The 27,479-nt window shown below is 36.9% G+C and overlaps 1 protein-coding gene across 1 annotated transcript; it reads right to left on the bottom strand.

The window, feature by feature from the left end:
• Positions 1-695: 695 nt before the first annotated feature.
• Positions 696-26,437, bottom strand: cd81a (CD81 molecule a). Its single transcript, XM_079604928.1, has 8 exons — positions 25,861-26,437; positions 19,384-19,498; positions 4,695-4,792; positions 4,320-4,394; positions 4,111-4,230; positions 3,916-4,005; positions 3,737-3,820; positions 696-3,641 (listed from the first exon to the last, which is right to left on the bottom strand). Exons 1-8 carry the CDS (start codon positions 25,930-25,932, stop codon positions 3,579-3,581), a joined length of 717 nt encoding a protein of 238 aa, XP_079461054.1. The 5' UTR covers positions 25,933-26,437; the 3' UTR covers positions 696-3,578.
• Positions 26,438-27,479: the final 1,042 nt, after the last annotated feature.

Below are 27,479 nucleotides of genomic sequence, written 5' to 3'. Positions count from 1 at the left end.
GGATTCATCCTCCTGCCCCCCCTAAGGAACCGCACGATCAAATAATTTCTGCCTAGTGAGTGACTGGTCAGCCACCGGAGCATGATGAGCTGCTATGGCTGCCACGTATACCTTGACCGTGGACGGGGAACGTCTAACAACTCTTGTAAAGAGTTATGGTTTATAATCCAACTCGATTATAAAGTTTATTATAAACCAATTTAACCATATTGGGCCTTAAAAAATAAGATAGCTAGCTACCATAAGAAAAGTTCATTATGTCCAAGAATCGATTTTTTATTACTTCTTGAATTACATGAAAACTTCGTGGGAAAAGCACAGTGCTTTTAACTATTTTTGAATTATATTTCACTAATAGAAGGATCAATCTCTGTGTAAAAATAAAATCATGATGCTTCCATCTCTAAAACCATTCCCCCCCTCCTGAAAAGTGTTTTTTTGACCACCCTTTAGTGTATTCCTCAATATCAATTTGGCTTTCTTCTTCATTTATGTATTTCTTTCACCACGATTATTATATTTTTTAAACGAAATGAATTTGTCTAGGGACCTCTGGTTGATTTGACACGAAATGACCCAAATGTAATTTCAATTATTTTAAAAATATTGTGACAAGTGGTACTTGATGACAACCTTTAGATCTCTTTACAACCGACAAGGCAAAAATGAAGACACAAGAACAAAATGAAGACATGTTATTTGTAAAATACATTTAATTCCTGAATATTTGGGCAACAAAACCAGACCAAAATCTACAATTGGTGTCAGGGTAGAGATTTGAGCGGCAGCTGTCAATTTGGGTATCAAATAAGTATGAGATCCTTACAACACAAAGGTTATATTTGATAGTGTTAAAATACCTTGATGTGTTTTAACTACAGCAGCTATTTTCATAAACAACTGTTTCACCTTCATAATATGTAATAGTTAGAAGATCATGCTCGACCTGCCAGGACCCCCTAAAATTCTTACATGCTTCAACTGAAATCATTGCTGAGGTTCTTTTTTTTTGACAAGTACCAGGAAAAAGATATCACAATTAAAGGCATATATTGTCTTTACATGGTCATTAGTATACTATATAGCTGTACAAGACACTTTTTAAGCATATCAGCATAGGCAATATGTGTTAACAGGACAGGGTTGCATAATGCATGAAGTAGCCTAAATCACAAATCTGATGGTATTCATACATCAGGCAGGGGGGGCGCTTCGTATTAGTGCGGTCTAGAAGAAAAGTGCACGATAGACATGTACACAGGCATAGTAAGGGTGTAATCACCAGTAAAAGTCAAACATCTTTGCGCCACCTAGTGAAAGTGGCACGGTATTACAGCAACTGCATGTGTGATAGAGGTGGCAGTGAAGAGAGCTTGTCCATTCTAGAACCATTGAAGCCTGTCCATCTGAATTCACTGTCAACATGAAGCATACATGTACATTCACACAAACTCACTGGAGTTTTCAGTTGAGTGATATTACACATTACAGGCACCCACAAGATAATATTTGTCCCTTCTGTCAATCCTAGGTAAAGTCCCGATTATCTTGATGGTCTACAGATTATCTTATCAGATTTTCTAGTGGTGTGAGGTGTTTTAAGTGAGCGAATCTGTACAGAAAAACGTCGGGGCCGCGTCGATATCAAATCATATCAAAGCGATTTTGTCATCACAAATAATGACTACATCATCCGAAAAGCAGTAGGCTACAAACACTATTATCGCCATTTCATCTTGCCCCCCGTCCGCCATGTTTTTTTTTTACTTTAAAGTTACGTTTGACTGAGATTTTGCGAGACTTCTCCTGTTCACACTCACAGTTGGGACTCTGTTTGTTTGTGCATATCTGTTAGTGTGTGGTGTGCGGTCTTGGTCACATTGCAGAACTCCACCCATTATAGGAACTTTATCGTCATGTTTCTGGTCTCTCACATTTTGAAAATCTGACAAGATTTAGTGATTAAGGGATAGGGGGTTTCATTTATTCATTAAGGCTGTTAGGTATGTATGATCCTCTCCATGGCTGTGATTACTGTAAAGAGAGGCAGAACTTGACTGGGGCAGTAATTCTTAATGGGTCCAACTCCTTGTATGAACACGTTGCACTATATTAGTCTTACAGAACATAAAAAGATAGTAGATTGTAGTGGCCATCAGGAGCTTTGTGTTTACAGCTTTCTACAGCAAAACGCTGATCTGGGATCAGCTCTTTCGTCCATGTGATTCCACATACAAGAAACACAATGATCATCAGCGCCCTTTCTGCCATTAAAGGTATATTACAGGTTCAATACAATTCAAAGGTTAAGCTCAAGTTGCCACAAACTAATTCTGGATGCGGCGAGACACTTAAAATGGAAGTGAATGGGGCCACATTTCTAGAGAAATGTGAAGCTTGTGTACTTTTATAAAAGCACTAATGTTTCTGTTTAAAGTAGTTCTAATGTTTTTTTTTACATTTTTCTTTAGGTTTTAGATTTAATTTCTCGTGGCAACTAAGTTGTAAAATTGGATACAAAAAAAGGTTTCCACATTAAAATCATGTCAGCATGCATGTTATTTGTGTCTTGAGGCTATACTACTGAATATACTATATAACATTTTTGCGAATCAGCCCCATTCAACCCCTGTGTAAGTACTTTGCTGTAACCCAGATTGTAGCGGTTTTTGAGGAAACAGTTAATTTGGAAAAGTGCCGTCTACTGATATTAATTTCTACTGAATCCGGAATATACATTTAAGCTTTGTTTGCACCGACTGAGCTCTACTGAATGGCATCCAGCGTAAGAAGCAAACATAGTGCTAGTCAACTCTGTAATGTTAAGACGAAAGTATTCTTCCCTTGTCCGCGTGGCGTGTGTAGCTCGATTTTTAGAAAGTACACGGTCAATAGTGTACTTTCTCGCTCAACTGTGCGCTAGAAGGAGAAGAACGCGGAAAACGAAGCATATCCGGGTCTTTAAACATTTTTTTAATCTTTGCATTCTCACCTCCAATAAGCACTGTATTCTGACTTTCTCTCTCACCTAGCTAACACTGTTTATTTAGTGGTTCCTCAGGAAGAAACGTGTACATACAAGCAGCAGTCTCAGAGAAGAAGATGGACAGGAGTGTTCAATACGAGATTCATGCTTATTCAGCCATACAGGGCTGCAAATATATACAGTTTATACATGTACATACGAAAAGAATGATAGTAACCGATAGCAATAGCAGAACTTAACAGTTAACACACAAAATAAAACTACAAGCAAATAAATGTATCCATCCTTCATGTGATAATGTACTGTTTTGTGTGTGTGTTTATAAGTCTACTGCTAAAGCTACAGATCGCAACTAGTCATCGCCAACTACAGCATAAACAATAGCAGACTAGTTGTTGGTGGTTCCACTGCCACATTTGAACAAAAAAACTTTTTTTGTGTGAAAATTGAGACTTTAGGAACATGACAGAGTGACTAGCCTATATTATAAAACGATGGTAGATACAAAACAAAATAGGAGATGGTAGATATAAAACAAAATGATTTTTTTTTTTGGCTGATATTTTTAAAGGACATATCTTGCCCCTGTGTTTTAGTAAACAGGGCTGTTCCTGATACCGCAGCAGAGCACCATGCTGAAGATCATCTCGAAGATCTAGAAAGGAAAAAGGGCAAAATTACGGTACAATGTGATGCAAGCAGCATCAAATGATAGTAGAATATAACTTGAAACACTCAAGAATCCCTCACCATGATTACAGCAACAACCAGGGCAGCGATGCCAATCAGGTAGATCTTCTCTGAGAAAAACTCTTTGATCTTGGAGTGACAGTTCTGAAAAAGAGAAAACGTTTTTTTTTTTTGTCATGCTACGAGAGATGATTTGGTTGAGAATTCTCCATCTTGAGGGTTTACTGGGGGAGACTTACTACAGCCTTCAATTTCAAATCTCCAGGACAGACGTCTGTGAGCCATGATTCAGCAAAACTGATAAATGAGCCTTTGCCACAGCAGTTGAGCTGAAAGCCAGAGATGGCACTGATTAGAGATGCAACTTTACAACATTATATGGTTTGAGTTAGCTTGATTATTGTTGTGCTCCTCAGTAGACGGGGACTACTTACAGTCTCGTGAAAGACCTTCAAGACAGAAGCGACAGCCTGCTGTTGATCATTTCGTTCGCTTGAAAATCCAGTGCCTTTGTCATACGCAGAGTCATAGAAAGAGATCACCTCTTTGGAGATCTCAAAGGAAAAAGAAGAAGATATAAATACAAAAATATGTACACAGATGTGTACCTGTCAGCTTGACACGGTGTATACATGAAACCAACCTTGTCTTTGTTCATGAATCCCCAGATTCCGGCAGCAACCTCACAGGCAAACAGAATGACCAGGCAGGCAAAGAACTGTTGGAGAGAAACAAAAAAAAGGACGTGTATTGCATATGGGCAAGAGTCTGTTCTCCGTACAGTGCAAGACCCCAAACTTACTAACAGTAGTGTAAAACAGTCATGGCACCATAACAAGTTCAGTTAATGCTTTACTTAGAATAATTTGATAAATTCAACTAAAGTTTTTTTCAACTAAAAACTTCCTTTTTTTAAAGTGGGGTTTTAGAGTCATTCTATTAATATATACTTCCGGTTATTGTTAGGCATCATGTGATTTGAGGAATTTGCTGAGTGGTCACATGATTTGTTACTCACTGTTCCGAGAAGACACTGGGATTCCTGTATGGCTCCATAACAACCAAGGAACCCAACAAACATCATCACAGCACCAACAGCAATCAAGATGTAGACACCTACAAAACAAAAAGCATGTGTGTTATCCTAAGGGAATATACCTACGATCCTTAAACAAAAAACTGAGATCAAAGAGAGAGCAATGAAGCTCAGTTGTTTAGATGCTTAATTAATCTGAACAACCAAACTAGATTAAAGTCCAATCAAAATAGTTTATATCGAGGGTGCATTACTTCATTGTGACCAGTAGGAGGCACTGTGTGTTCACTTTGATAGGGTGGTAAGTTTACTTTAAGCAGAAGGGAAACTGCAGGACATTTGGAAGTCATACTAAAGAGGCCCAAATTAACTTTTTGTTTCCATTCCCTCATTCACATAAAAAAAAGCCTTCAGTTAATAGCAAATCAGGGTTCTTATGTAACATGACGTGCACTGCTAGAAGGGGGACAAATAATACTAAAAAGAGAGCTGTGGTTTCTCAGGTTTTTCAACAGGTTTCTCAGAAAGAAAGAAATAACTATTTTTTCCAGTGTTTACATCGGTTATTAACACAGGCTCAGTGATAACTGCTGTAACCATAGCAACCCCAGTAGGCCTTGGGGCGCAGCAGCAGTGTTTGCATGGATGTTCAAATAGCAGAGAATAGAGAGACAGAGAAATAGAACAGAAAACTCGTTCTTCTCTTAAGAAACAAATCAGCCACACACAAACTGAAATCGTTGTGACTCAGCATGCAGAATATGAGTGAGCATGAATTATCTTGCAACTGTAATTTCCTCTCTTGTAATATCTGTTCCCTGTTGCAAGTTAGATTCTAATTTTTTTTGTTAATTTACCATTGATATTTAAATGTTTTGTTTGTTGCAAGGTTATTATGGTTTTGCATGGTTAGTTTCATTAATGGTTTTGTTAGTTTTAGTTTAGTTTTTATTTTGGGAACACTTTCTATTTAGTTTTTATAGATTTAGTTTTAGAGTTTAGCAGAGTAAACAGAAAACTTTGAGTTTAATTTCAGCAAAGTTTGATGTTTGCATTTTTCAGTTAACTTTTGTGCAAACCTCTTGATAATAATAATAAAATAATTGTTTGAGATTGAACAAGGAACCAAACAAATAACAAAGTATAAAAGTAAAAATTATTCATTCATACATAGGCTACTCATTCATATTAAAGATGAAATCTTGTTAAACATGTGGTGTATCAGAAAAATAAAAAAATGTGTATACAGTATAATAATTATTCTTATGTATTATTATATAATAGTTATTTCTATGATGGATCCTTTAAAATATTATTTGTGGATTGATCCATTTATGCTTTGTGTCTATTGTAGTTATATTTTAAAGGGGTGGTTGATTATGATTTCACTTTTCTAACTTTAGTTAGTGTGTAATGTTGCTGTTTGAGCATAAACAACATCTGCAAAGCTCAAAGTTCAAAGCAAAGGAAGATATTTGCTTTTAAAGAAATTGCTTTTTAAGGGCTACAACAAACGGCTGGTAGGGACAACAAGACATTCCTCCCGGGTTAGTGACATAACCAACCCTGGAATTTACATAAACCCCGCCCCCGGGAAAAATATTTACAGATTGTCATGACAGAATATGCCAATCAATGACTAGAAGATAATTAACTCCACATCAGCTACATAAATTCATCAACTAACCATTCAGAAATGCCCTGTTGCATTCTACATGTTGTCACTTCTTCTGGAGTCTCTCCATCATTGTCTGACTCCGGTATGAACATAAAAGACTAAAAGTTTTAGAAAATTTCTGTGCATGTCTGTGTGAGGTAAAAGGACACAAGCTGTTAAAGCTCCGCCCTTTGTGCAGCTCATTTGCATTTAAAGGAACAGACACAAAACGACACGTTTTTGCTCACCCTCAAAAAGTGTCAACTTTAACATGCTATATAAAAATATCTGTGAGGTATTTATTTTGAGCTAACACACACACACACACACACACACACGCTCTGATTGGTCTGCTATAACCCCTCCCTCGGGTTTTAAATGCTCCCTTTCCATGTGTAATTGCACGTCAATATGGCTTATTGCTTTATCGAGTGCCGCGTTTTAGAACGCCGTGTCATGCGAGAGACGGCGCAAAAGATGCGATCGCAACGGTCATACTTTTCAATCTAGTGGGTGTTTACATTGAAAAATAAAGTAACGCAGTCCAATATGGAAAAAAAAATCTATTTTATTTCAGTTTACGAAAATGTTTTTTGACCAATAGGTTTATTGTTTCCGGTTTTCGTTTTACGAAAATAACCTTGGCTACATAGCTACATAAACAAAACAACAAGAATCCAATTTGGTGAACTGTTCTGAAAACTGTTTTGTGTTTTGTCTTTCTTGTCAAATCACTTCATGCAGAGGTATGGAGCACACATTCTTACTTCTACAGGAACTTCTCCTGAATTCCCAACCCAAAATCAAGCAGTTTTTTGCTAAAAATGTCCAAACAACACCCTTTATTTTTGTTACAATGCATAAACTTCAATCATAAATGTAATTTTTTTATAAGCCTATATTTCAACAAAATCTGCTTGAAAAGTTGATTCTGTCCTGCAGCCCCCTTCTCTCATCCTCTGGCCATACAGACATGCCCAGGGCACTTCTGCCTCTAATGCTGCTGGTAACACAAACTGAATCTCCAGATCATAATTAAATTAAGTTTTTAAAATGTCTAATGTCCCGCTGTCATTTAGCAAATGTGCCCATTCCCTTGCAAGAGAATAGAAAATAAATAAAATCAATGCAATGTTGGGTGGTCCGGGAGGGGACTGAGTCCTGGTTCCATTTACTTAATTGCAGTGGGTACGGGGCTAAAGGAATTGCCACCAGGCCATTTCTCAGCGTGACAGGTCTGAGAGGAGCGCTACGATGTGACTAGCATACTGAATAACTGCATAATACACTCCAACCCTCCCTCTGTCACAATTTCACTTTCTCTTTAAACAACCCTCTTTCTATTTTGATTCTGATGTCTTTGGATGTCCATCTCCAATTACCAAGTCCATTACTGTACTACTGACTAGCTGTAAAAAGTGTAATTACTTTGAGATGACTTTCTTGTACAGTCTAAAAATAACTGATGTGAATAGAGAAGAATGTAAGGATATCTCTATGCATTTGCTTAGTTGCAGGTGCTTCCAGAAGGGGATGTCTTATGACACAAAACAATGAAGAGACCCCCAACCTCCTGGATCGAGGCACTGACTCTCTGTCGGAGTCTACGTGAGTCTCTGTAAGAGCGTCTGAATTCATGTGTGAGCGCAAAGTTAGTTGCCAAATGCAGCTGCATTTTCCGTTAATTCCAAGAGCAGACGCCTGGCTCTCGGCCAGTGAAAGACAGGGAAGTGAAAGAGAAACAAAATGAAAATGTCAGAGAGAGCATGAGGAAATAAGCATGCAAAAAAGAAAGAAAAAACAGGAAAATATGATGGAGAAGAACAGGAAAAGGAGGATGGTGGACAAAATAATTATGAGAAGAATGAGACAAGGTAGTAAGGAAAGGAGGTGAAGGAGTGGACAGGGGTAAAGGTGCGGTTGAAATTCAGTCATTTCAACAGGAATCCACCGAATTTTGCGTGAGCGGAACATTTCCCAACAAATATTTTGCTACGGTTTCAAGTTTGTCAAGCGGATTCACCGCATTAACCAGCAGCTTGGTTTTTAATTTACTTATTTGCTTCATACATCACTAAATATTGACAAGATATAATTGACCTTTTTTGCCAGCAAAATTTTGCAGAAATTCACACAATCAGGAATATAGTGTGAAAGCACAATTTCTCAATGCAGATTTTGCAAGGGATTCAAGTTGGTAGGTGGTTTGAAAATGACTTTTGTGTGAGCTGTGCTTCATATATCGGCACACTTTTGACAAGATACAATTGACTTTTTTTGCCCACAAATTTCGCTAATGTGTTGAACCTTCAGGGAGAAAAAGGAATGGGAAAGTCAGTGCACACGCTGCAAACTTTAAGCACAAACAGATGATGCCAGAGTTCAGAGTTGAACCACAATGGAAGTAATGGTGAGTGGAAAAGCTGCAGAGAGAGGGAGGGAGGGTGGCATGTTCTCAGACAACAGGCGGAGCTGTAGTGGAGGAGGGGTGCTGGGATGTGTGAGCAGATTTTTCCTTTCGTTTTTTTCTCTAGAGACTGTTTTCTGTAACTTGTGTCCTTTGACTGCACAACAGCTTTGCTTTTGAAAGTCCAAACATGCACATTTGATTTGGTTTCTTGTGTCTGCATAATAAAGCAACATGGTAACCTGCAACTGTTACCTACAAGGAGCTGTTTCTACCTCACCTAAGCCTTACTTTTTTCTTTTTTTTTAGCCTAATATATTCAGGTTGATTTAGTGATGTTAAATAAAAAAAATTACTTGAATAAAATCAATAATTTAGATGTTACCAAATTAAGCACATTTTTAGGGGAACATTTACACTTAATGTACAAAACCCAGCCTCTTACTCTATTTTTGATGCTTTGCATCAATCTTGAATTGTGCAATTTATCATCTAGCCTACATTTCAACAAAAGTACAACATTTCACAATTTTTTGGTGTCATGAAAAAACAAATATTATTCAATATTACTGAATCAACTTAAATACATCAAGTAAGACTAATAATTGTCATTTTAAGGGCCGGATCAAGTGGAAATAGGTCCTTGAGGAAACAACTGCATGTTAGCACGTTTTAAGGTGTAGGCAGTGGCTAGTGTTATTCTGGAAGTACACTTTGTTGATTCTCGAAGAATAATTACTTACTTTTCCTGTTTTCCTCAGACTCAAACATCACCATTCACTCAGTCTCAAAGATGTGATATCAACACCTTTGTGTTCCCAATCTCATCTCTGACTGATTTCAAGATTCACACGCTCACCCTTCATCTTGGTTCCCAAAGCTTATCTTAAGACACTGATTTTCTATATTTGATAGTATGGTATCAACAAACTATGAAAGTAAGTTGTACAGTGGTAGAGAAAAGAGAGAGTCGGAAAACTCTGGGATAGTACTCTTCTTTCACAGACGAAAAAACAAACTTTGTTTTAGCAAGTCAGGAATTAACAGCCCAAACTGGACTCTTAAGATGTGCCATTCAAATTTGAAGAAACTACATAAATCAAAGGCAGAAAACAATGAAAAACACAAAAGGCCATGTCACAATACTTCAAGGTCACTTCCTCAGAAGGAAGTGTAATGTTTGGTCAGCTAAAAAACACAGTTTGACCTTTAAAATACAGCAAAATAAGCCATTCTTATTGAAAAGCAAAACTTTAAAACAATACTCATTTAAAATAAATGTTTGGCCTAGCCAGAAAAGAACTGGAGATAAGTATACAAATGCAATTTTTTTGTGTCAGGAAAAAACTAATATTGTTCGATATTACTGAATCAATTTAAATACATCAAGTAAGATGTATCAAGTATGTCATTTTAAGGGCCGGATCAAGTGGAAAAAGGTCCTTGAGGAAACAACTGCATGTTAGCACGTTTTAAGGTGTAGGCAGTGGCTAGTGTTATTCTGGAAGTACACTATGTTGATTCTCTAAGAATAATTACTTCCTTTTCCTGTTTTCCTCAGACTCAAACATCACCATTCACTCAGTCTCAAAGATGTGATATCAACACCTTTGTGTTCCCAATCTCATCTCTGACTGATTTCAGAGGTATACAAATGCTTGTCAGCAGCCGTCTGTTAAGCAAGATCAAACCGGAACATATTTCATTAGTTTTGCATTCCAAGGAAGTATACAACATACTGACTGCTTTTGAAGAAGAAGAAGACTAACATTAATGTATTATGTTTTTCCATTTAATCAAATGTGATATAGGGATTATATTATAGGGATATATAGGGAGGGGATATATATAGGGGATATAGGGAGCTAATAATATTTATACACTGTACAAAATAGAAACAAAAAACAAGTTGCATTATTAACACTAAAATTAAATGAGCTAATATTATATTTCAATTACTAGCAGTAGCAGGATTGCTTAAGATGCATCTCAGTAAGGTCTGATGATTGTTTATTTTTCTCATCAACTCTTCACAAATTGCTTCAACCTGACAACCAGTAAAACTCCTGAAATTAATTTGTACACTTGAATAGGCTTTCAGTGGAGAAGAGCATAAATCCACATCAGTTCTGCGGTACAAATGACTCAAGATTATGAGCAGCAAAACTAATGCTAAGTGCTGATGGATTTTCAAAGTGATTGTGGGCATAGGAACAGGAAGCCATTTGTGCTAACTAAATATAAATGAATTCTAGGTATTGACTGAAAAAACATTTTAGCTAAGTGTCTCATGAGGCCTGCTGACACTGGTATGCTATCACACGTAGGTTATGCCAAAGGGTGGAGACTTTTCAAATGAGAACTTTCAACAAATAACGTTAAGCTTTACTTTCAGTATCATGTTGGTCAACAAGGTTTCCTTTTGTAATTCATGCAGGATTACTTGAGTTTTTCTTTCAGACTGACAGCTCCCACTGGGGATCTCCATGGGATGTTTTTATTAGATTGCCATTGAGTTTATAGTTTGTCATGTGTCTGATATTGGTCGAAAAATACATTATCACTTTCGCCACAATCAGCTTGTGGTTACTGGGTGGGGTTGGCCACTAAAGGAGAAACAAATAAGTCATTCATTCATTATGTTTTCTGTACTAAAAGGAAAATGTGGCGATTTCTCTGGTGAATCAATAAAAAAACATCCGTTTTGGAAAAAATTACCCAATAAACAAAATGTAATGTACATGAGAGATTGTGTTACAATAACAAACATTTGTGTGGATTTACCCTATTGGTTTAGTGATTAGTGGTATAAATTCAGCAAAGTTCAGTGATGACTGCTTTGAGAGAAAGTTTTTTGGGGGAAAAGAAGAGGCGTAAGAGACACCCATGAACATACTGCTATTAGTCACCAATTTACACACTTGTCAAATGACGAACTTTTACCCACTCTTAAATGAGTCATGAAATGTTTTTGAGCTATTTTCTCTCCAGTTTTTTGACCCTCTGTTTTAAACACTTTTGATAGGCGTGCTGCATTCAAGACTTGTAAACAAACGCCCAGTGCTATGATTGGGTAACAGTTTTGCATATTGAAATAATTTTCAACGTCCCTGCCATTACACGTGTGGAATTGTTTCGGAAAAATTTAAAATGTTGAATTAAGGAATATATCGATTGTTTTTTGTTACATATTAGTCAGAATTATGGCTTATGGGGTCTGGCTAGACCCCTCGCTCTCTTTTCAGATCCACATAAACCATCTACAGTCTAAGATCAAGTCCAGGATCGGCTTTTTATTTCGAAATAGAGCTTCATTTACTTTTTCTGCAAAACAGGCTCTTGTGAAAATGACCGTCATCCCAATACTTGACTTCAGTGATGTGGTTTATAGAACTGCGTCTAATTCTCTAGTCAAGAAATTGGATGTGGTCTATCACAGTGCCATTCGCTTTGTTACTAAAGCCCCATACAACACCCACCACTGCACTCTTTACTCAATAGTTGGATGGCCTTCGTTACACACCAGACGCCTAAATCATTGGCTCCAGTTAATCTACAAGTCCTTACTAGGTAAAACACCATCTTATCTAAGCACTTTAATAACCAGATCTGTACCTACACTCAACTTGCGTTCGAGTAGATATATCTCTTTAGTTGCTACAAAAACTCGCACCTCATTTGACCGTTTTTCTTTCAAATTTTCAGCTGCAAATGATTGGAACATTCTACAAAAGTCTCTTAAACTCGAATCCCTTGTTCCTGTCACTACTTTTAAAACGCTACTCTCTAACTTATTGACAGATCATTGTACATGTTGACGCTCTCTGCTCGTTAATGTTCGAGCACATTCAACAAAGCCTCAACGTATTTTGCACATATTCAATTGAATTCAACTGAAACTATTTGCACATTACTATTTAGCCTAGTCTTTGGATTATACTATTATTCTACTGCTATTCCTCTCGCACTGCCACTTTATATTTTTAAACAATCTACTTTTAACTTCTAATTAATTTTAAATGTCTTCTATATGTATGATTGTGTATTTGAACGTTTGTATGCTGTGTGTAACTTTGTTGCCTTGCACTTTCCGCCTTATCTTGGCCAGGTCGCAGTTGCAAATGAGAACTTGTTCTCAACCGGCTAACCTGGTTAAATAAAGGTGAAAAAAAAATAAAAAATGTTGACGCTCTTATTCATATGTGCTCCATCTGTTTGACACGCACCCACTCCTGAATATATTGAAAAAAAAGGAAAATTTGATTCTCAAACTCAATTCAATTAATTTAAAATCTGAAACATTTACAGTAAATGTTTACAGTAAAATCAGTCATATTGTGTAATATTATTATAATTGAAAATGATTTACTTTATTTACAGGTGAAACTTAAAAGGTAAAACTAATAATTATATAGACTCATTACATGCAAAGTGAGATATTTCAAGCCTTTATTTGTTATAATTTTGATGATTATGGCTTACAGCTTATGAAAACCTTTTCACAATATTCTAATTTTGAATTTGGCGGTTGCATAAGCTGTAAGCCATAATCATCAAAACAATAAATAAAGGCTTGAAATATCTCACTTTGCATGTAATGAGTCTATATAATATATTATTAGTTTCACATTTTAAGTTGAATTACTGAAATAAATGAACTTTTGCACAATGTTCTAATTTTTCGAGTTTCACCTGTACTCTATTACTTAAATTACTTTATTGTTTTAATATATTTTACAATGTAACCTATTCTAATATGCTAATTTGTTGCTCAATAAACATTTTTTATTTTCAATGTTGAAAACAGTTGTGCTGTTTAATATTTATTGTGGAAACTGTATTTTCAGGATTCTCTGATGAATAGAAAGTTAAAAATAACAAAATTTATCTTACTGACTCCAATCTTTTGAATGATAGTGTACTTCACTTATGTATTGCTTGAGTGATCAGTTTGAAACAGGCCTGGAACAGCAGAACAATTCTTATTGCTCAGCTCTATGATTAGTTGGCAATTTTGTGAACAAGAGCCAAGACAGCAAGAAGATACACTAATGGCACTAAAGTCATATTTGTTTGAGTCGTGAATCCAGTCTTATTCAAACTGTGTTGTTTAAGTACAGCAGCAGCCACTCATCTAATTTTGTTGCCATGGATACATCCCTCCCCTGCCAATATGGAATAATTAAGTCACCCGGGCCAGCTCCATTCCCCTCACACTCAGCAGCAGGCATTTTCAGGGAATGGCTGACCTGACCACACACCACCATGAGATTACACAATGGCTGATGGCAATTGCTCAAGTAAAGATAAGTGAAGGAAAAGCATCTCAAATGTGTATACAACAAAAATAATGAGGAGTCTTGGATATTTTTAGTCATTTGAGTTTGTGTTCAGCTAGAGTATATCACATCCTGACGCTGTTTCTAGAACATAATGTATTAGTAATCACAACAATGATTTATGGAAATTAATAATTGATTTACTATTTAATATTTATGAGTGCTTATTCTTTAATCGCATTCTATATTGTAGCCATGAGATGAAGTGATGACTTTTAAATAGACTATTAAAGCAAGCAAAATCCTTTATTCTATTCAGAACGAAAAGCTTCCCCACCTGAAGCCGTCCAATGCTCTTTCTCTGATGGACTTGAGCTCTAGTTGTGTTCTCTCACATTACACTCCATAAAGAGCAAGGCAGGGTGTATAGAGCTTCTGGCTGCAGGCCACTTCCTCACATTAAGATGTTGAGAGCTGTAATGTTGCATCTGCAGCTCCTTACATGGCATCTTTGCACTTTGCAGACAGACAAAATATCACAGTATACTCGCTCTGTTTCAGCCTGGGATCCAACACACATTCTGTCATTCATCACTTGTATTGCATCATTCCATTAAATCTCTAATTCTGCCATAAGCTGTTATAATAAGCTGCTCTGTTTTTTTTTTCTTTCCTGACAGTATTCTTTATGATGTTACCATGTGCTTGGATGCCACAAATCTGAGTTTCACCTCTCGCCTTTATGGCCACCCCCCGACCACCCAACCCCCCAACCACTGCCACTCCCATCGTGCCTGAGCCATGTGTGATCGTCCAGTCAAGCCCTCAGCTGTTCCCAGACATCACGCAGGCCACCCGCTGAGCTTTTATAATAGTGGCTGTATACCACTGAAGCGCTGGACCTTGATGGCCAAAAGGTTAAGGCCTTATTTTGTTTTTTTCCTTAGGGTTGAAATGAAGTTTAAAATACCTGAGCAGTAATATACTGTCAGCAAACAATGGTTGTTCAAAAGGCGTTTTTCAGTCAAAGTTAACTTTTTCGGAAAGTTTGCTCTGGCAAAATGAACTGAGCGACCGGGCCATAAACCGTTTTTTATTTTTTTTAAATCTACGTAATTTTGGCCCTTTTTGTACTAGACTTGCACACAAACTGAACTGCAATAATTTGCCAAAATGAGCACAGAAGCACCAACAGAGCCAATACTGTACCAAGCACAGCAAGCTTAATGTTCACAATGCTTGAAATATTGGAAGAAACAAACAAATATATTTAAAGAAAAAATATTGTAATCGGCCCATTAGCTTGTAAAAAAGAATCGTTATCGACCATGAAAAATCATGACCGGTGCACCTCTACACGAGACGAACTTCATTCCAGAAGAAAGAAAGTGTATGTTGAGTGTGTGTTTATGTGTGTTTGGGGGTAGGGGATATGGAAAGTTGCACAGAGAAGGAGAACACACAGTACAAACCCTCTGTGGCTCTTTAAATTGATTTTCCTGTTTCCATTAGTTATATGCTCATTAACAAACACAGGTTTCGCTTTTGAATGAATGTGAGCCACGTGTTTTCTGTAATGCAGGCAAACTGATCAAGCTGAAAAACTCGAACCCTCAAGACCAACAGATAGGAGAGATGAAATGGGAGAGAGAGCAGTGTTTTCACAAAAAGAGACCGAGAGGGTTTTTCCACAGCCTGAGAAAGTAGACACCTGCACTCAAACATGTTACAGTTTCCATGCGTCACAAGATTAAATACACAGCCGAGTTAAAAATAAAATGAAAAAGAGATTTTTAAAATATGATCATATATTTTAGTATTTATATTTTCACTTTTCATATTAATTTTAAATAATAGCTGTAAGCTATAATGTATGTCTATGAAAGCTATATTCATAAACACTACAGCTGGAAAACAATAGTCTACAATGCAAAACATATCTGACTGCCTGGTATGCAATTTCTAACCATTTCTAATAATTTCTTAGTGATGCATCCAAGACTATCACAAGTCATTCTTACTATTTCAACAAAACTTCAACTATGTCAAGCCAACATTGGTTTCACATTTAAATAAGCACAATTTGCAATAACAATACAATATTACAATACAACTCAATGTTTACATTTGCAGGGCATTAAAATACATCTAGAATAAAATAAATCTATAACAATGTTAAAAAAGACGAATAAATTATGACAGAACTTTCATTTTAGGTTGACTTTAAATAGTTTTTGTTCACACTTAAGGTATAGAGAAGATATTTCTCTCTTGAAATTCATTCCTCAATAAATATTAGGTCTTAATACCATTGACATGAACTGGAGAATACCATTGACATTGGAGAACCTTGACTAAGTAACCTCTGACATCACAAATATCCATGTGAACCAACCAATCAGTTCAACATGCGTCACATGACTAAACATGCATCATTGTTTTTAAATACCTCCATTTTCACAGCCTACACTACAAGGCAAAAATGCCATTTTCAAATCTATCCACTTGGGAAAGCATTTTCGCAGGACAAAAACACCGTCTCAGTGTGGACGGAAGGCCAAAACGGAAAGAAAAAGATGCGTTTTCAAACAAAAGCGTATCAGTGTGGACAACACAGCTGCTTGCATTTCGTCCCAGTGATTGATGACAAGTAAATTAAACACATTTTCAAATTGCTGCCATTCGGCCGCCGAAAATGGCATGTTTTGTAACTTTGTGAGTACTATCACCACTTTCAAAAACACCACAGGAAGTTGTGAGGTCAAGCAGTTTGACACACAGATAGTTAACGGAAGGTCCTTGTGGTAATTACAGCATGTCAGGCAGGAAATCCAAATGTTCACCTATCATCCATCAACCTCAGATATGGCTTATCATTTAAAACCAAGACACAACCTTTCAGTCGCTCTCATGAATCCAACACAGAAGAGACTTAAACTGCAATTCATCATTTTTGCTGTGCGGTTAAATGTACTAACAGACTGTCCAAGAAGTCTGGGCTCCATTTTTATTTATTATTTATAATTTTATTTAAAACTTTACTACACTCCAGAATCCGACAGACTGTGATTAGCTGTAGACTGAAACCAAAGACTGTCGTTGAAAATGTTACGCCTGCGTTTCATAAACAGCATAACATTTACTAACACAGACTAAATTGGAAGTATTTGTTTGACATGTCCCCCAAAATATGTGTAGGAAATAGGCCTGTAATTACCATAGACTGTATAAAACAAGGCACCTCTGCCTTTTTGGGCTTCAAAAATGCTCTTCAGAAAACTCTTGACGTCACGGACACTACGTCCATTGTTTTATACAGTCTTTGTTTGAAACATGTGAGTAGTAGCAACTTTACATGGCCGCTCACTCTAACATTAAACCCTTTAGCCCTGATGGATATTTTTAGAGTTGACATACACAAAGTAAAGACTCATAACTCCAAAACTATAGCAAGGAGAGTCAAAAGGTAGGTATTGTTTGATAGAAAACTTTTAAAATTTGTAGAAAAAAAAAAAAAACATTTGGGCATTCTCATGCTGAGAAACTGCTGAAGAAATATATATTTTTAATATCTTTCTTATTTGACATGCATTCGTATATTATTTACATATGGGTCTTGCGGGGCTTCACATACAAAAACTCGCTTAAGTTTAGTCAAAGCCCAAAACAATTATGCTTGTTGTATTCTACTATGAGAGCCCTTTCAATTGACATATGACACATGACTATCTGAGCTGTATGATGTGTTTGACATATTACAGTACATAGTACAAAAAAGTATTTCATAAATTATGACAATTTTTTTTTTTTTCATCAGCTAACAACTCAGCACTACGTAGGAGCTAATAAAATTGGCTACATTCATTGTACAGTTCAGGCTCTAAGCTTTCAAATTACACCTATTCTGTGTTGATCAAGGCAGTAGTTTTGAAAAATATGATTATTAATTAAGAGTTGATCAAATTGGTTATATGCATTAAAAGCTGATATTCTGAGCTTTAAAATGATACCTATTTTGTGTTATTCCATTCAGTGGTTGCTTAGTAATTAGCTACTTGCCTCACATACATGAGAAAAAAAGATTGTTTGAAGAAACGTGATTCTGATGACGCATGAAATTCAGATGGAGGGCAGGAAGTGAAAGCAGAATGGACGAGATGGAGAAAAGTCCATACTGTTTAGAAAGGTATAAGCAGAAAATCACAACATATGTTGGACGTGATCCTTATGTTATGAAGAGGAGCAATTATTCTACTGAATTGAGAGAATGTGAAGCTGCCGTCACGCTGTGTTGAGTTCTAGTCTGGCTTGTTTATATTGTGCTGCCTTTCTGCTAGTGAGTTTAGGGCAGTATTTAGATTTTCGGTTGTGATTGTGAAAAATGTTTCCATTGCAGGACAGGTCATTATTGCTGAATTCTCCCTCAACGACGATGCGAGTTCTTATGGCAATTCTGCTATTAGTCGACTAATGGCTTAAAGGATTAGTTCACTTTTAAAATGAAAATTCTGTCATCATATACTCACCCTTAAGTTGTTTCAAACCTGTATGAATTTCTTTCCTCTGCTGAACACAAAGGAAGATATTTAGAAGAATGTCAGTCACCAGACAGTTTTTGGTTCCCATTGACTTCCATAGTAGGAAAAAAATATACTATGGAAGTCAATGGGAACCAAAAACTGTCTGGTGACTGACATTCTTCTAAATATCTTCCTTTGTGTTCAGCAGAGGAAAGAAATTCATACAGGTTTGAAACAACTTAAGGGTGAGTATATGATGACAGAATTTTTATTTTAAAAGTGAACTAATCCTTTGTTTAAATGAACGACTACTAGTCGACTATAAACATCTTTAATAGGGTGCAGCCCTAATTCAATCTGATTATGTTGCACAGAACTGAATGAAGAATAATATATTGATATTTAATATTATTTTAATACATTTTCTGTCCAATTTTGGTGTTCCTTTAAATAACAGTGTGGTTATTTAATTTTATTGGCTTGTATTTTTAAAATTCAGATTCAGTAAAATTACTGAATTTAATTAAAAAGTCTAATAATAATACAGTTATACAAAAAATTATTAATAACTAAAAAAAAAAGAAGTAATTTTTGGTTTCGGCCCAGAATTTTCATTTCGTGGATCCCTACTTATTAGAAATTTTATATATATATATGTGCGTGTGTGTGTGTGTGTGAGTGAGTGACTCAAGACTTTGTGTGATACGATTTATGGATGGGTTGAGACTGAGGATGAGGAATGAGAGATGGAAAAAAACCAGACTAAATGAGTAAAGAGGGAAATAAAGAGAGAAAGTGATGTACTTACTGACGTAGAAGGTGGTGGGTGGTTCTGTGCCCTCAAACCTCAGGTCCAGAAGACTGCTTGTTTTAGAGTCATGACGAAGCCATAGTGAAACCCCCAAGATTACACAACCAGCCAGCTGAGGAAGAGAAATTGTGTGACTTTAACACACTTGGTCACTGTTATTAAATGCACAAAATAAACCAGCAAGACTTTTTGTGAACTTTATACATGTCATTTTTCTCTAATCTTTGAGGATTTACACATTTAGATTTTTTTTCATCTCAACATTTAAAGTACTGTGTGGATGCATTTTGTCAGTCTCTTGTAGTCTGCCTATTTTCCATTCAACAAAGAGAAAGAGAGACACATTCTTTGAGGCAGGGGGAGGGAGGGATCTTGTTACAGACCCCATCTAGAGGCCCATAGTGCAGAGGGTTAAGAATATCAAAACATCACTGTCCGCCACAGCAGTATGATTCAACCCGCTTTCTCTTTACACGGCTCACAGTGATGAGCATTCAGTTGAGTGAGGCCCATAAACACATGGCATATTCACAAGAGAGACTCTTGTGGCTAGGGGGAGGGAGAGATAGAAAATGGGGGAAAAGTAAAGAGGGGGTAGGCAGTCGAGAAGACCATTTAAAGTAGCGCTACAATGTGTGGTATTGTATGCGCAAGCGGATAAGAAGAGGGAAAGTTAAGGCGGGGGAGGGGCGACTGCAGCAGTGGTTTATTTGGCTTTGTTTCTACGACTTTATTTACAGCGAAATCACTGTCAAATCCGACAAGAGCTGGGCCCTGTGAGAGCAGCTGGATCTCGTCAGGAATGCGTAGGCTCTGTGGAGGAATGCAGAGTGCAGATAAAGAGCACTGGAGACCACCAAGAACATGGTGGGTGCCGTTAGAAGCAAGGCGACGCACAGGGGAGAGTAACGGGAATGTGAGACAGAGCAAAGACCATTAGCAGGAATGCTGAGATGGGGAGAACGCGCAGCTCTGGCTGTGAAAACAATAGACGGGTACTTCCTTCCTTTCTCTCGTTCTGCTACACCTTTCCAATCAAGAATCCAACACTCGCACCAGCTCTACATATGCGAACAGCTGCACTGCCACAGTGATTTGCTTCAGGTCAAACCAAAAAGCATTTGTCGGTGAGGTTCTTACACACCATGCCCCCCTATAAAGGATCACAAGGGAAACACCGGGCACTTTCTCTTCTCTCTTAATGTTTTTTCCCACCATTACTGGTCTTTCACTGTTTCACACATGTTGATGTAAAAAACAACACAGCCTCTCCTCTACAAAATACATTTTGAGCATTTTTCAACATTGCTGGTATTGTGAACAAACTAAAACGATCCAAAAAATTGTTAATTGAAATAAAGCTAAAATAAATATAAATAGTAGATAAAAACTTAAACGTAAAAATGTTGCCTTGGGAACTAACTGAAATAATTTTTAAATTGAAGTACTAAAATTACTAAAACTAAAATAAATTAAAGCTAAATAAAAAGACAAAAAAAAACTAACACAAACGAAAAAGGCACGACGAGATTACTAAAATTAAAGTACGAACTGAAAATATAAAATTAAAATCAAATTCAAAATGTAATTTGTTTAAACATGTTTTATCTAATACAAGTGGTTTTCTTGGATTTTTTAATTATTTGCCTAAATTTGCAGACTAGCATGCTGAATAATAAACTAATTCTGAATAAGGAATTCTCTCTGCCTCTTTTCCAGAGAGGGTAAAAGTGTGAGAAAAAGAGTTCTTTCCATTTCTCTTTCTGTCTGTCTCAGTCTCTCTCCAAAGGCCAGATAGGCCCATTCCAGAGCTCAGGCAGCCCCGCTGCTTAGCAACTGAGTAAACAGAGGCCAGCCAAAGGGAGAGGTTCCACAGTGATGTTCATGGAGAAGCTCTGTCACTTCAAGCAACTCGTTCTCGGTGGATTCCACATTACATTCACTCATAAGGAGTTATCTGCGTAAACAGAGATTCCCCTAAACACAGGAGTTTCCAGTTGACCAGAGGTGTCAAGGGGAGTTATAACCAGAATAAGCCATTATTCATGTGGGGCGATCTGGGGGCATCCTCCCTTCTCAGTTTCCATACTTTAACTGAATTTATGAAGAAAAAGCCAGGAAATGCCATTCATTTTGTAGAGCCAAACACAAGGATTAATTTAATAATAATCTATTTGTCATACAGGATATTTGGCCCTATTACAAGCTATTATAGGCAATAATATTGCAATCCATGCTACAATGCTTTTAAATAAAAGCCAAGTATGCTCATAAAAACGTATAATGATTGAATTAAAAAAAAAATTTCATTTTTTTTTTTGTGAATTTTAAAACATCAAATGGCCTGTTTACTCAGAAAAAAAAAACATGGACAGTGACTACTCACTGACTAATCATTGCAGAATTGTGAGTTAGAAAATGATTGGTGAATAAATGCTACAGGTTTAACCTGTTGCTAAAAGTGCAAAAAATATTTAGCAGAGTGCAAATAGCCAGTACTAAGTTGGCATGAACTGAAAATTGTGATCATCTTACCTACTGTGACATTTATTTAAGTAAAACAGCTTCTCAAATGAGAGAAAAGAAGTAGATTTCATTTTGTCCACCAGGAATTGGTTGGATTGTTGCTTACTCTTAAAACGGTTTCATGAATGACAGGTTGCTGGAGGGGACTGATTGAAACTTGTCTTGCTATTGGACAACCTTTTTGCCCAGGCACACACCAGACACGTACAAAAAAACCTACTGTACAGTGTTTTTCAGTGTTTTACTGTATTTATGCAGAGCAAACATCAATATTTTGAGAAATACCTTCCTGATAGGGAAGGAAGCGTGACCCTGAGGGAAAGTATAATGGAGGGCAATCCTTGTAAACTTAGTGACATGGCCTACTTACGCTGAACAGTTTCTCTGGCAACCGAAGAAGCCAGACCAAGGGCCTGGGTTTGACGCTTGGACGGTCTGGTTTGTGGTGTTCTGTTCTTGTTGTCCGAAGGCTGGCTTATAGTTTTGGCTATCGTACAGTTTTGACATATCGAAGATGATATGTCAAAATCACCAATCGCGTTTTATTTTTTAATTTGACAGGGATGATGCATCTAGGTTTCGTTTTAATTTTTATCATTTGATTTATTTATTTAAAATAGGCAGAAAAGGCCTTCCATATACAACGACCTACACACATAAAGCTATTTAACTCAGCACAGGAAGCCAGCCATGAACTAATTTTAACCTTTATAAGAGGGTTGCCAAGGGAACACAAAGAAAAGCCAATGCCCTGGGTTGAGTATACAAAAAAGAAAAAACTGTTTGCACCATCATGTTGCTTAAAGGGCACCTATTATGACATTTAAAATGTTCCTAATGTTGTTTAGGGAGTCCCCAACAACAGTTTTACATGCATGCAATGACAAAAAACACTTTTGTTGTCGTATAATATGCATTTATTTTTACCTGATTTGCTCACCGACTCCCAAATGAATCGTTCAACGACTCATTTTCCAAACCCCTCCTTTGCGCGACGCTAATCTGCGTTGATTGGTCAGATGACCCAGCAGAGTTTACATAGATAATACTTATTGTTTAACACGGAGTACAATGATGCTTTTATCAATTAAATTGTGTTATAATAATTATTATTGTCCACTGCTTTGTAGTTTGTAGTAAAAAACTAAAAATAAGATAAAGAATGCATGTTATGTTAGCGAGCATAGCCCAGAGTTCATATTGTAAAAGCACAATCAGTCTTTGTTTGCGTTAGCCCGATGCATAAACATAACGTTTTTACAAAAATAAAAAAAATAAAATGTAGTTACGTTACTACTCTATTCTTTAAGACAACTCCGAAAACAACGACAAACACTTCACATAGGCTATCTCAATACAATTGTCATTGAAGACCTAGAAGCTAAACGGTGCTTACACAACAAACAAAATAATTATTAAGCATGCTACATAAAACATAAAAGCAACAATTATTATTAACACTTACAGGTTGTGATACGGAGGAGGAAGCTGATGCAAATACACTTGGAACTGAACCTTCCTTCATTATCAGTCGGCTCGCGAATCCCAGTTTGAGTGCATTTAAGTTGGTAAAGCAATCGTCTTGAAAATGGCGCGAGCAAAGCACAAGGCTCGGACTATACTTCTGTGGTATAGTTATATATATGAATTGTAGCCACTTAGTCTTCAAATGCTCCTCCTTGGGCAGATGAAAAAAAGTTTGCTTTTTAAGTCGCACTTCAGAACACAGCGTCTCGTCGCCATGATATTTTCCCTGGCCTTGGAGTGCAATAAGTGGGCGTATCGTATTCAAATAACTTGACAAGTTGACGTCATCTAGTCAGAGAAAAAGCTTCGGTCTTCTAACGATTCATAAAAATGACTCCGAGTCGACTCTTACTTTTGAAAGACAATAACTTTATATACGGTGCACTTTCATATTTCAAACTTTGCAGGATGTTTTTGTTCACTTAGATCTATGTTACACACTACATGAAAGGTAAATTTCAAAATTCCATAATAGGTGCCCTTTAATATTACCTGCAACGTGATGAAATTTGCATCTGCCCTCCCACATATCTCTCACACACTGTTATCAACCTGTGTGTAAGGGTCTTAGAAATAGAGCCCCCTCTCAAACCTCTCCCGTCTGTTGCCAGCAGTCCGGTGCGGGGTCTATTTTTGACCCATGACCCATGTGTGAGGTGGTTGTAGAATGCTTGGCATGTCAAAGCATGAGGCACAGAAGAAGAAGGCCCAGACATTCTGTCAAACCCCCGCACCCATTCTGCGTTAACCACAACTTACTGTCAAACTCGTCCTATATGGGTTTGGCAATGGACTCTTAGATCTAACACCTTCTTTATAGGTATTTTTCCGACACCATCTCTAAGGCTCAGTTCTCAAAGCAAAATTCTTCAAAGTAAGAAGCCATTATGCTGTTTTGAAATGTTCATTCACATATGAATGGTCTCACCACCTGTTAGGCCTGTAAAGAAATGTGTGTGGGTGTTAAACCCATTAGCCAGCGGGAAAATATGCTTCTGTTTTATGGTTGATGTTGGCTTCTTGTTTCATCTCAATGGCTACAAGAGTTAATTTCTCAATGTGCCTAAAGGCCCATTCATGCCAAGAGCAATAACCTTAAAGATAACTATAACGATAACTATATTTGCATCCACCAACGGACAATAACGTTTTCTTTATCCTAAGTGTGCACTGCAGTTTTGTCTCTGCCGCTTGAAATGTTCAAGCTCTTTAAAGGCAGGTGGATTCTGATTGGCTCTCAATGTTTTCATCCTTAATCGGCTGGGCGGGGGAATCGTTCTGAAATCGATATGAACAGTATCGTTCCTGTGTGTTGTTATCGTTATATAATATAGAATTTAATAGAATTAAATTATTACAAGCAACTTTATAGTTATAGTTATCGTCCTTCGTGTGAACGGGCCTAAACACTGCAACTGTATTGAATTTCTGTTGTATTGTTCATGAAGCCACTTTCTGGGAAGAAAAGAAGAACAATTTAGTTTTAGCACGTATAAACCTAGTGGTACTTTCTTCCGTAATTATTAATGCAGTTAAGCAATGTTCTTATTTCTTTGGTTTAGAAATAGGCTAACCAACCAAGAGACTAATTGTAAAATGTAAATTGAGACCTGATTAATCTACCAGCCATTTTGAGAGGGCAATGTGAATGCTTCACTAACAAATTAGAAAGAGCTGTAGCCTAGATGAGACATACGATGGAACACATGTGTGAATGATTCCCATTAGACTGTTTGGTAAGAGTAGGTTAAGTTCCTAAAAGTAAAAAAAAGTTACATAAAAACTTAGAAATGAATGAAGACAGAGGAAACATGACTAATGTCATTATTATACACTTGCACAATGAGTAACAACTTTCAACAGAATCTGGCTATGGTGGAATATTTTAGTACCATTCACTTTTCCAGATTCTTTTCCAAACTACAGCGAGTGGGAGGGACCAGACAACGCAAATTTATTACCGCGCTATTTTATTCCTTCAATGGGTCGCCAAGTGTGAATTGGAAAACTATTAGTTAGTAGCGTAGTTTTGTGAAATTAAAAACAAGTTTGACAGGCATAATAAACATAAGACTAGTCTTTGTGGAGAGCTTTAATTGACGACAGCTGTGATGAAGTCTTCATGGACTCCTCCGCCCTATGTCCGTTAATTCGCGAGGTCTGACTTTATCGTTTTGTCTTAACGATTCTACAATCTTGTGTAACGTTATTCTACTTAAAACATATGTATTTAGACAAATTCATGTTCAGCGAATTAGTCACAGCCTACCAGAAGTTACTCAAAATTAGCGGCACAAGTCTGCGAATTAAATTCCTGTTCATAACGGAAAACATGAAGGATAAACAGTCCTCTTAATAATAATAAAACAAAACAATGGCGGTTTCTCAGGCCAGACACGGGACCATCGCATGACCACTTACCCAGAAGATGAAATTGAAGAAGAAGAGCATGTATTTAATACATTTCGTGCATCCTTCAACGCCCACGCCCATGGTGTCGGTTTTTTGAGGATGTTTAACGAAGAAGTGTCTCGATGAAGCCGCCGTTACGCAGTGCTCGCGCAGACTGAACTCCACTCTCCGTGTCTGTGTGTTGCTGCTGCTGGGATTCAGACGACGTAAAAAGGGCGACACCCAGTTTCCTCCCCCTGAGTCCCCCTAAACACGGCCAAATAACACCATAGAAACCGTACAAAAATATGCGGTACTAAATAAATATACTGAGTAGACTGACACTCGTTCAAAATACGTAAGCTATCTGATTCATTTCCGAACATTTCGATTTTTTCTTTGTTTTGATTTCTTATTAATACAGCTCAAAAGCAATGCTATTTTATCCTCTGATGCGTTTAAGTTACACCGATTTTAAAATCGATTTGGGATTTTAAAAATAACTATGCCCTTTGTTGAATACAAATAATGGCAGGCCAGGGGTATAAATTAGATCACAGGATTTGCGTTTCACTCATCCAACATGAGTGTATCACCATCTTGTGGCGGAAAAGGAAACAGAGCTTCAGAGATTTTAAACTGTGAAAATTATAAATCTGGATGCACTAATCGTCACCACAGAAACTTTTTTAAGGAGCAAGACTGTTTGCTGAAGTTATTGTCTAACGTAAAATGGGTAACTCTCATATAACAATTATTATAAACATAATGATAAAATTAAATAAATAAATATACATTTTGAAAGTAGAAGTGCTATAATTGCGAACATTTTCAGCAGTTAGCAGGCAGCTGCAGGCAGAGGTGTAAAGTCCAGGTTCAGAAAGTAAAAGTCCTCCTCGGTATTTTGATCCTTTTTCAGCCAGATCAGCTGGCTGAGTTCATGGGTGGAATAAACGTATGGCAGGACTTTTACTTTCTAACCCCTGGACTTTACACCTCTGGCTGCAGCGCCATGTTTTACCCATGTGAAGAAAAACTTTGTGGAGACTTTTAGTTTTACTCCCCCCAAAAAAAGACAAAAAAAAGGACCACTTTCTGCCGCTAGATGTCACTAATATTTCGGTATATAGCATCAGTTGATAGTGACCAGCAGAAAAGCTGGTAAATCTAAATTAGTAAAGAAGATATAGCCTTCAGCCTATAGGATTAGAATAGGCTATACGGTTTTTATTATAACATTTTATTAAATATTTATTTTGATATAAAGCATTGGGTTACTTTGTATTTAATTGCTATACAAGCAGTAGACGAATAGGCTACTAATGGGTTAATGGGTTTCTGACAGTGGAGGTGATGCCCATGGGACCACGCACCAATAACCCACTAGTGTGAGTGGACATTATCTATCCTTTGAAGCCTAATTGCTTTTCTTCTTCACCAGAACAGGATAATTTGGGATAAATCCCATTATGTGTTTTCTGAGACGAAGCAGGAAATTGTCAGCAATGAAGATTAGAAAAAGAAACAGATAACAGCCAAATGTGAACAGAAAATAGGCCTATAGTCACCAATAATGGGATTTCTTAATAAGTTAAATCTAATTATGCACTTTGTTAATAATAATGTTTCATGATTTGAAGTTATGTTTT

Source organism: Phoxinus phoxinus (assembly GCF_949152265.1).
Source record: "Phoxinus phoxinus genome assembly, chromosome: 2".
NCBI classification, from domain to species: domain Eukaryota; kingdom Metazoa; phylum Chordata; class Actinopteri; order Cypriniformes; family Leuciscidae; genus Phoxinus; species Phoxinus phoxinus.
The sequence above is the reverse complement of the archived record's forward strand: the minus strand, read 5'-3'. Positions and strand labels throughout refer to the sequence as shown.

Coding starts and splice junctions, on each gene's coding strand:
- cd81a (XM_079604928.1), bottom strand. CDS start 25,932: ATGGGCGTGGGCGTTGAAGGATGCACGAAATGTATTAAATACATGCTC. Junction 19,499..25,860: donor TCTTCAATTTCATCTTCTGG/GTAAGTGGTCAT, acceptor TCTCTTCCTCAG/CTGGCTGGTTGTGTAATCTT. Junction 3,642..3,736: donor TGGTTGTTGCTGTAATCATG/GTGAGGGATTCT, acceptor TTTCCTTTCTAG/ATCTTCGAGATGATCTTCAG.